The 10,696-nt window shown below is 32.9% G+C and overlaps 2 protein-coding genes across 2 annotated transcripts; both read right to left on the reverse strand.

Annotated features, from left to right (window-relative positions):
- Positions 1–5,806: 5,806 nt before the first annotated feature.
- LOC111891270 (E3 ubiquitin-protein ligase ATL42) lies at positions 5,807–7,264 on the reverse strand. The gene has a single exon (XM_023887332.3). The coding sequence runs from the start codon at positions 7,181–7,183 to the stop codon at positions 6,023–6,025; it is 1,161 nt and encodes a 386-aa protein (XP_023743100.1). The 5' UTR covers positions 7,184–7,264; the 3' UTR covers positions 5,807–6,022.
- Positions 7,265–8,879: 1,615 nt separating this feature from the next.
- Positions 8,880–10,696, reverse strand: LOC111891302 (exosome complex exonuclease RRP46 homolog). Its single transcript, XM_023887363.3, has 7 exons — positions 10,469–10,696; positions 10,131–10,244; positions 9,885–10,006; positions 9,690–9,762; positions 9,519–9,586; positions 9,296–9,428; positions 8,880–9,182 (listed from the first exon to the last, which is right to left on the reverse strand). Exons 1-7 carry the CDS (start codon positions 10,572–10,574, stop codon positions 9,067–9,069), a joined length of 732 nt encoding a protein of 243 aa, XP_023743131.1. The 5' UTR covers positions 10,575–10,696; the 3' UTR covers positions 8,880–9,066.

Raw genomic sequence — 10,696 nt, forward strand, 5'->3', positions numbered from 1 at the left:
TTAGATAAGTAAGAGGACGATATAAGTCGATATTTTAGAATGAGAGTAGATGATTATGAAAATCAGAGAATCGATGATGGTTTCTTGGAGATTAATTAACTAATAGCAACCCAAATCCCAAGCGACCACCCTTCGATTTCAATTTCGATTGTGTGAATTGTGATGCGACTATTGGGGCTACCAAGAAATCATCGATTTTTGCTTCGGTTTTACGGTGAACTAGGCGCTTATTTCTACTGATCTCTTTTCTATTGGGCTAAAAGAATTATTATATAATTAATTTCAGGGAGGGGGAGGGGGTAGGGCTGTTTATTTTATTCCTCAAGTATATCTAGAGAAGTCTGTGTATTGCTCTATTATTTATGTGGGAAAATGACTTCCGAGCCCAACAAAGTTTCCAAAATGACTCCAATCATGTTTTGTCTGTTCAAAAAAACCCAATGAACTTAACATTTTGTCTAAAAAAGCCAAACTAAGTTACACTTTCCTGAAAGTCAAAAAAGAGAAACAGATTACATGGCTTATTACCGTATCGGGAAAATGACTTGTTAGGCCAACGAAGTTTCCAAAACATTAAAAAAACTTCAATCATGTTTTGACTGTTCAAAAAAAAACTCAATGAACTTGAACAAAACAAAATTGGGATTTTTTAAACGGTTTGGAACTTTGTTGGACTTTTTACACAAAATGTTAAGTTCGTGAGCTTTTTTTGAACAGACAAAACATGAGTAAGGTTTTTTGAATGATTTTGAAACTTCGTTGGGCTTTTAAGTAATTTTCCCTATTTATGTAGTGGATTTTACTCAGCCGAAGTAGTCACATGCTTGTTACTCTCGTTTTGAGGAGTTTTACATGCTAAAATTGTTGTGTCACATTATGGTTTCTTGTTTTATGTTTTAAGTTGTTTTTTTATTGCACATAGAATACCTTATTTATTTACATCCTCAATGATTCATTCGAGATGGGAAGGTTTTTCAAAAATACATTAGATTTTGCATTAGTTACTTAATCCTTTGTGGCTTTTCTTTGCATAAGTGGTATCAAAGTCATTAGTTATTATTATGTGGGTTGACTTGTTTGATCAAGGGTAGGTAACATAAGTAAAATGATTGATTCGAATTATTCTAATTGTCAACATTTGAAAATAAGGGATAAAGGACCTACTTTGTGGTATATTCATTAAGGACGTCACTTATGATAATGTTTTGAGTTGTATTAGGGGGGGGGATACATGCACAGACTTTGTAGAAAGGGGTTTAGAAGTTACATACTCGAAAGACCAGGAACAATAACTATTCTTGATTAAACAGATGATACATTGAAATACCATGATAAAACTCTTATCATTGATTATTTGCATGCATTTCATGGAACTATCAATTAGATTGTGGAAAGGGGTAAGAACGTTGAAGAGAGATCCAACGTTTATGGCTCCTTTGTACTTTACTACATTGTTGGGAAGTTTCATGACATCATTGTCCAACTTTTCACTAGATGGTGTCATTCTCATGCAATTGTATAAAGGTATTATTTTAAACGGACAGATGAAAGAAGTCACACAGCTTCTCCTCACAGTTAGATTTCATGGTCACAAAAGCCACATGACAGAAATCGAAATAGAGGACCGAGAAATAGAAGGAAACATCATAGCATTCCAAAAGAAAGGTTTTCGATACTGCATTTCTAGAGAAACTTTAGGGTTCATCACATAAAGATTAAAAAATAAATAAATAAAATATCTTTGTATTTTAACTATTATAAAACTTTATTTTCATTTCTTTATGTTATATAAATTGTATTTTAAAATTCTAACCAGCTATAACAATGTCTCCAAACATAAAACAATTTCCATGTAGAAATATTTTTCAAAGTACAATATCTAATATGAAAAAAAAGTGAGGGGTGATGCTATAATTTTGTAACTTTCAAATGATGAGGTAAATTTTTTCGAAAACTTAAAGTTTTGTGAGAACTCAAAAACTCCTAATTCACTCATCATTTTCTATATATATATATATATATATATATATATATATATATATATATATATATATATATATATATATATATATATATATATATATATATATATATATATATTGGAAATGTGCATGCATGCACATTTATGTTTTCAATCTTTTTTTTTACGTTTTCAAGTTGCGATTCTATTAAACGTTGTTACAAGAGTCTCATTGTTGTGTTGGTTTTGAAATTTTTGAAAAAAAAAAGGAAGAAACACTAAATGGGCATACATGCACATATATGAACTTTCAAACGTGCATATATGCACATTTAAAAAAAAATCGACATTTTTTTTGCATGCATGTGTCTTAGACACTGGTCCAGGAGTCCAATGATAGTCTTGATTTTGAAAAATGATAAGATGATTAAGAGTTCTCATAAATCTTTAAATTCTCGCAATAACTTAACCCTTCAAATGATAATGATTTAATAAGGAAAATATTTAAAATATATATATAATATCGTTGTAACATCCATAAAAATAATACCAAATTTAAACTTTTTCAAAACATTTCAAAACCATTAACCATTACAAAACTTGTTTTCAAAATAGTATAATATCAGAGTATCCCATAAATAAGTCATAAACATGAGAAGTTGTACGATCATGTATTTGCCTTCACGCGATCATCTGATGTACCTGAAACAAAAATTGAAACTGTAAACCCAAAGCTTAGTGAGTTCCCTAAAAATATTGATACACTGCAAATAACACATATACAAATAACAGCATGTACTGGGTCCACAACTTTACAAACTAGATTACCCCTGGGCCCACAGTGTGACTCCGGATTACCTTCCGGGCCTATAAATCACATCTGGATTGCCACCGAGCCCACAGTACGAGTCGGGTATGCCCTACCCAGCCCTCAGCTTGTATCTGGAATGCTCCCGAGCCCACAGTACGAGTCTGGCATGCCCTACCCGGCCCTCAGCTCGTATATGACATGTCCCGCCCGGCCGTCAGCTCGTATCAGGAATACCCTAGGGTTTGTTGGCTACCGCACGGAGCAGTACAACCTCAACCCAACCTACATAATATGTCAACATATAACATAACTAATATGCATACAGATAATCACATAATAGTACAGGTAGTCCTACAGATCTACCAAATTGGCATAGCAACTATCATGCAACACTATTTCATACTCAACATACTACCAATTGCTAGGATAACACATCCAATGGGTCGGCGTTGGTGCCTTCGACCCCTTAGTATAGTGAGGATAACTCACCTCTCAACTGTCGAATCGAAGTGATCAACTCAAACTCTCGAACCACTACCACGAACTCCACCACCTATATTTTCCATAAGACCATTTCCATAGATTTACAATTTACAAAAATACCCCAAAAGTCAACTTGTCAACCCTTGGTCAAAGTCCAAGTCAATGGTCAAGGTCAACAGTCCAAGTTGACCTGACTCGTCGAGTCCTTCCTGAACTCGAGAAGTCGTGAAACCCCTAGTTGATTCGTCGAGTTTCCCTGAAACTCGTCGAGTTCATGCATGTCCACATGTCGGGAAAACCCTAGCTGACTCGCCGAGTCACTCTACTGACTCGTCGAGTCCATGCAGAAGTCCTTGCACGACAATCTTCATTGAACTCACCAAGTTAGCCATGCAACTTGTCGAGTCCCTTCAGTCCTTTCTCCATCCAGATGATTTTTAAGTCACTTTAAGCTCCATAATGCAGATCTAAGCTCCTAAGGCATACTTCTTACGTAAAGTTGCAAACTTTACGTACATGCAAGGTGATAATGGCCCAAATCAAGCTAAAGAAAGGTTCTAAGGATGAAGAAGGTATTAACTCACAAAAGGCTGAAACTTTATGATCCTATAGACCAAGATAAGCCTAGATCTGAAGTTGCAACTTCAGATCACGCCTAATACCCACAATAACATATCAACATTGCCAAAATGGCCCTAATCTCTTACATACATAGATCTAGATAAAAGAAGGTCAAGGTAACAACTTGTTACCATAAAAACGATGCTAAGATGAAGAAGAACTCGGATCAACAGCCTTCCTCTTGTTCCAAGCTTGAGTACTTCGAGATCTTCCTTCCACAATCCACCATAAAGCTTAATATCACACAAAAAGAGGGAAGATTAGCGATTTAGGGTTTCTGGACTCACAAGGGCCTGTAAGGGAGGCTAATGACCCTTTAAATAAGGTGCAAAACCCCGGAAATTAGGGTTTCATCCTCCAGCTCCAACTCGTCGAGTCATGTCTCCGACTCGACAAGTTGGTCATTTAAACACGTGGCCCCGAAGTTCCTACTCGATGAGTCGAGGCATCCAACTCGTCGAGTAGACCTCCCAATATGAAAAATAAAGTTGTACAATTAATACCTGAGAGTTGGGGCGTTACAACCGTAACAAAAAAGGATATAGATAACTATTCACAATAAACAAATAACGGAAATCGGAAAGTATGTTATTATTTTACAATTAAGTAATTAACAGGAGTATTCGATAATAAGGTGTTGTTTGTTGTTTGTTTGCAGATCTTCTTGGCCTCTTCTATCTGCGCAACATTAGTCTTCACAAATTGTTTGTTTTTTTGAAGATTGCAGACTTAAAAATGTTTGGGCGTCCTCTTCTTGGCGCAGATGTGGATCATATTCTTCTAAATCTTCAGACATCTTCTAACCTAAAAAAACACATATATTTATTTTTTTAGTTTTTTTAATTTAAATTTATTCCAACCTTATTAATGATAAACAATTTGGAAAAAAAAAAAAGTTACAATACTATTAAAAAAAAAGTTCGACGAAACAAACATGATATTTTTGACAAATTTATAAATAAAAATTTATTACAATAATGATCGTTGAAGTTATTTATATAAATATGAAAATAAATCATGATATATTTTTATATTTTGTATGCCAAATTTTATAAAACATTATTTAATACAATATCGTTAATTTATTGAGAAAATATTTATGGTACGTTTTTAATTGATTTAATTGAAGAAAAAAATCGAAGTTTATTTTTATTCATTTATGTATTAAATTCTTTGATTCCTAATTGCAATGTCTAGGTATAATTTGCGACCAAAATTATTGGTTTTTATCAAATATATACGTTAATTCGTATCATTTTTATTTTTATTTTTTATACAATAATACATAAAGTTGATTTAGATTTGTTAATTATTTATAACAAAGTTATAAAAATATTAAAATATTACTTTGAAGTTTAAAAAAATTAGTTTATTTGGATTTTATTTTATTTTAGTAGCCTACAGATGTTAAAAAAAAAACACTCTTTTTTTTTAGACTGCAGACGTTTGGTCCACATTTTCAACTACAGAAAGTCTACAAATATGGTCTGCAGACTACAGACATTTTACTTAGAAAAAGCAAATAGCATCTAAATATGTTAGATATAATATCAATAGTCAAAGTCCCTATCAAACTTTGACCGTTATTAGATATTGCAATTTTTTCTAAAAAAACAAATAGCATCTAAATATGTTAGATCTAATATCAATAGTCAAAGTCCCTATGAAACTTTGACCGTTATTAGACGAAATCAACGGAATTAGGACTTCAAAATCTGCCATTTTAATGCTTCATTTTTATGATAATACATTTGTAACTAACATGAATACTCTTAGTTTGCCGCCAATGATGCTTTTTCATACTATAGTTTGAACGAATGTAGGGAACATTTTCAAGTTGGGCCGTTTCTTGTTGGCTCCTTTTTAGTTTTTCCTATGAGAAATTGTACCAAAAAATAAAACTAATTACAAAGAGGATTACACTTTAGAGGTTAGGGTTCATGTACTTTGCTCTTATAGTAATCACAATAACCAAAGTCCAAACTACAAAGAAGATTATGCCTAAACATTGCTTATGGATCTTCACCTTCTTACGATGCACTAGACCACTTATACAAATATACAATACTTATAAATGCGATTGGGCCCATAAAATGAAATATTGGGCAACAAAATTTGATTCAACCATCTACACATTTTGAACATCATCAACTTCTCATTTCAAACGAATTTTCCTCCCGATTTGTGAACCATTGAATTGTCCTTTTTGCCATCGGCAACCAAACGCTTTGTAACTTCACATCTTTCGCATTACTAGCCCAATATGAACTTCTTGTTTCTCTAAATCTTGAGACATTTGTAATCTCTGACATTGACCTCTTCTGCATACCATCTGCCTCCTCGTCCGTCTGAAACCTAGGAAACTGCAAATTCGAAATCGATGTTTCGCCACTATCAAGGGTTTTAGCAACCTTGGATTCATATAATCTTCTTCTTTCCATATCCTCCTTAAACTTCATTGCTTGTTCAACATCTATTTCAAATCTCCCACTGCCCGAAGGTGAGAAATGCTTCTTTGAAACCTCATTAAGCATCTTCGAGTTCAAAAACATTAAGTCTGAGGAATTCACATCACTCCACCGACTCTTGCAAACAATGTCGGATACAATGATCCTATGTTTGAACTTATCCAACATTTGATCTCCATATTGAATTAAGACATCTTCTTTAGGACTCTTTGCAAATTTCCTAAAGCTATTTCCTATACTAAACCTCGATGACCTAGAAGAACCATCGTGTTCCCTCTTAACAAACACTTCAAGATTATTAAAACCCTCGTCTTGCGTATACCTTAAACTATTTGTGCATGTGAAATTTGTGATATCGGATAAAACAAATTTATACCTACAAAGAGGACAACTAGAGTGACTTTCTAGCCATTGATCGATGCAATTCATATGAAACGCATGCCTACACTTAGGCAATAACCTTAAAACCTCCGAATCTTCAAACTTCGATAAGCACACTACACACTCTAGCCCTTCTTTTGATCCTTTAAGTGATGAGAATCTAAAAAAGGGCAAAGATTCGATTGCTTTTTTGTCAATCCCAGAAAACCGTGACCTTGAGCTAGGAAGTTGATGAGGGATTTGTTGAAGTACATCCGATTGACAGAATTTCATGCAAGCGAGTACGAGAAATGTTAAACAAAACATCGTGCATAGCACCCCGATGACAATAACAACACTTGGATGCACAGCATGCATGCGCCTCGGATTCGAATCGGTTGAATTTTGTTGTGCCAAAACATTGGGAAAGAAGAAGATGGATATAAAGATAAGGGGTTTGATCAATCTTGTGTGATTCATTCAAGAAATTTGGAGTTCTTGGAGAAAATTGGAGTGTTGTTTTTGTGAAGTTTCTGTTCATTTTAATCAAATGTGGTCTCTTTCAAGAAAGTTTAATTTAATGGAATATTAGTATGGAAAAGTAATCGTATGGTCCATGTTGGAGGGGGTTGTTCCTTTGTTTTATATATTGGCCGCCTTTGTCTTGTCGGTAAGTGACCACTCGCATCATTATTGAATGGAATTATCGTTTCTTACAAATGGCATACAGTTTGGTTTTAGTTGTTTATAATGTTATTATTGTTAAATACATTTCTGGACACAAGATGTTCAGAAATAAAAATAATAATGGTTCTTACAGATAAAAAGGAGTAATTGTTTGAATATCTTTTGAATACCACGCTCGACATTCAAGAATAAACTAACTTGTAACGATTACTTGGGACATTATTTGTCTTGTCGTTATGCCACCATTCGCATCTAAAAATGAATGGATTTTATCTTTTTCTAACAAATGGCATACATTTCGGTTTTACTTGTTTTTAACATAAATACATTTTTTGGGAACCAATACATAATGTTAAGAAATAAAATTAATGATGGTTCTTATAAATTTAAAAAAAAAAAAAAGTAATTCGTTTTGGGGAAGTTCCCTTACATCTATAATAATGTATAAGCAAGGTTCATATATAATAAAGTCATTTGATAGATTTCGAATATTTTTTCAGGATATACGAAAAGAACAAGAGACAATATAAAACTCAAAATTGTTCATATTAGTTTCTAATTGGTTTTTAGTTATGAAACTTTTCATAGTGAACAGAATTTTGTTTTTCGTTTTGTTTGTATTGTGTCCCAAAATATGTTATATAGGCCTTTTACACCTTTGTACACGAATATAACATTTTAAAAAAAAGGAATAGGACTTTAAATGTACTTCGAATTTCTTATTCTGTATGTCAAAACTTTAAAACCCTTCGAAATATTTCAAAAACATGATGAAAAAAATGAGAAGAATTTACTTTTGTTATACCTTATGTTCGAAAAAAAATACACATGATGAAAAAAATGAGAAGAATTTACTTTTGTTATACCTTATGTTCGAAAAAAAGTCCCCATCATACGAAAAATAATTTAGAGAAAACTAGAGGGAATAGTTTCAAAATTGAGTATCTTATATTAAAAATCCTACGACTTTAAATAGGAGAGGCCACAAAACAAGCAAAGTTTCGAAGTAATGACCATTTTAACATTTTATTAAAATGATGATCAAATTATTTTATATATAATATAATTACTAGAAAGGATCATTTGGTGAATATCCCTTTCGCCAATCATATTAACTTATGACCAAAATTAATGAACTTGAAAATCTATGTAGTTCAAAACTAGCAAAGTTTCGAAGTAATGATGATCATTTTATATATATAATTACGAAAAATGATCATTTGGTGAATATCCCTTTCGCCTATCATTAATTTATGACCAAAATTCATATTGTATAAACTATAAAGTCATTTGATGTCGAATACCAAAATGGACCACAAGATGGACCCTAAAATATATAAGGACAAGTAGAAGAAATATTGTGACCCCATGGATTAAATATATCGTATATCTTTAAATCTTTAATTAAACAAGCACGAGAAATGACTGGACATATATTCCACTATATATTAATAACATTATCTAAAATTGTTCTTTCACAAAACCAAAATATATTAATTTAAAATTATATTATAGACCAAAACTAAAAATTTTAGTAATCTAACTCAAATGACAAAAAACAATATAATACTCGTCTTAAAGAGTATTTAAGTTCAAAATTCAAGCCCTTGATAATGAACAAAAAAACGTACAAAGAATTAATAATTATACATTCAATTGCATTAAAAAGGTCTTAATTAAGCTGCTTTAGATGAGTCATTCCCGGGTTTCAATTTTAAGTTGTTTCTGATAAAATCAGACAATTCAGCTGCAGCAGGGCGTCCCAATTTTAGACAGCTGAAATAATCATCCACTGTATGCAAACATAAATTAGATTAAAACAAAAACATATCAAAATTATTATTCTTACATTTGTTGACATGGATAAAATTCGATGAGATCTATGAATGAAAGATAGATAGACACCTGTCATTACGCCATGTGTCACGGATGTAAGAATCCCATGTTCCATTATTTCACCTTCTGATTTTAATGAACCTTCCGGAAGAACAGAAGCTATAGAATTTGGGAACACCAAATATACAAATGACTTCACTTTCTGTTATTAAAAAAAAAAAAAAAAAAAAATCCATTATTATTGGTGCCTAAAGTTATCAAGTATTTCAATTAATAGACAATGGTAAAAAACCTGTTCTTCAATCTTGCTTGGGTCAAGTAAAATTTGACCATTTTCAGACATACAACAACATATTGCAACTACAAAAAGTCAAAAACAAATAAACGAAGTTTAAAAATCGAAGCTTCCAATATATACAGAAAACAAAAAAGTTTATTGAACTTGTTCATGAGTTTATCTTACTAGCAAGATGCTTTAATGGAGTCCCAGCATCTACTAGAGCAGCACAAGCTGCATTTATTGCACATGGAAGAAGCTAAAGGAAACTAGGTCAAGAAATCCATAGATATGTAAATTGAGTTCTATGATAGATAATAATCATAGGAAAAAGATTACTAACATAAGCAAAAGCAACAAGGAAAAAAGATTAAAGGATACAGCACCATCATCATTGACAACTTGAATGACAATTGAAGTTGTTGTATTGGGATGAACATTCAAGAGGCAGATGCTTTGTAAGGTCTTCTTCATCACCATTTCATATTCCCTCTCTGGTTTCCCTATTTTGCAATAGTTTGTAATTTGTATTAACTTTTTTATTCAAAAATTAGCACCATGGAGAAAATGCTAAAGGAACGAGATTCGTATAGATTACAGATGCATGAACAAGAGAAAAAAACTCACCACTCTGTCCGGTTTTTGGTTTCCAAATGATTTCAATGCAGGCCTTTTCAGGGTTTTCGTTTTTCCTAGTTCCAGCTTTGGGCCCATAAACAGCAGCAATAACCTTTGTGTCACCTGATTCCAGATAAAAAAAAGCATCATTCAGAAGTAAGAAAAGAAGATTAGCGAAAGAAACATAAAACCCTAATATTGTTCCAGAATGAGAATCACATTTGTGTAGAACCCCAACATTCACAAGTTTATAAACACTAGCGAGATGCAATATGAATCTTCTTGAAATTTCGGAAATGAAACCGAATTGCAGAACTGAAGGAGTAGTGAGAGAGGGGAAGAAGTACCTTGAGCCCAGCTAGCGGAGCCATGAGCACGGTGGAGTATGCCTCGAGTACAGGCCACCGGTCTTCGTTGATTAGGGGCCCGCCCATCTGCTCTATCAACTTCCATAATCGCCGATGAATTGACAAATGAAATACAATTTTGCAGAGGAAGTGGTCGTTAACTTTAGGGGTTAGGGTTTATGCCTACCAGGTGCTTTTCGAACAGCGACCAAACTGCGTAAGTGCGAT

This window comes from Lactuca sativa, chromosome 1 (genome assembly GCF_002870075.4).
Source record: "Lactuca sativa cultivar Salinas chromosome 1, Lsat_Salinas_v11, whole genome shotgun sequence".
Lineage (NCBI taxonomy): Eukaryota > Viridiplantae > Streptophyta > Magnoliopsida > Asterales > Asteraceae > Lactuca > Lactuca sativa.

What these genes read in the sequence shown, in the direction of transcription:
- LOC111891270 (XM_023887332.3), bottom strand. Translation starts at nt 7,183, where the DNA reads ATGAATCACACAAGATTGATCAAACCCCTTATCTTTATATCCATCTTC.
- LOC111891302 (XM_023887363.3), bottom strand. Translation starts at nt 10,574, where the DNA reads ATGGAAGTTGATAGAGCAGATGGGCGGGCCCCTAATCAACGAAGACCG. An exon ending in TTGTCAATGATGATGGTGCT is followed by an intron (nt 9,763 to 9,884) that starts GTATCCTTTAAT and finishes AGTTTCCTTTAG; the next exon opens with CTTCTTCCATGTGCAATAAA. An exon ending in TCCATTAAAGCATCTTGCTA is followed by an intron (nt 9,587 to 9,689) that starts GTAAGATAAACT and finishes GACTTTTTGTAG; the next exon opens with TTGCAATATGTTGTTGTATG.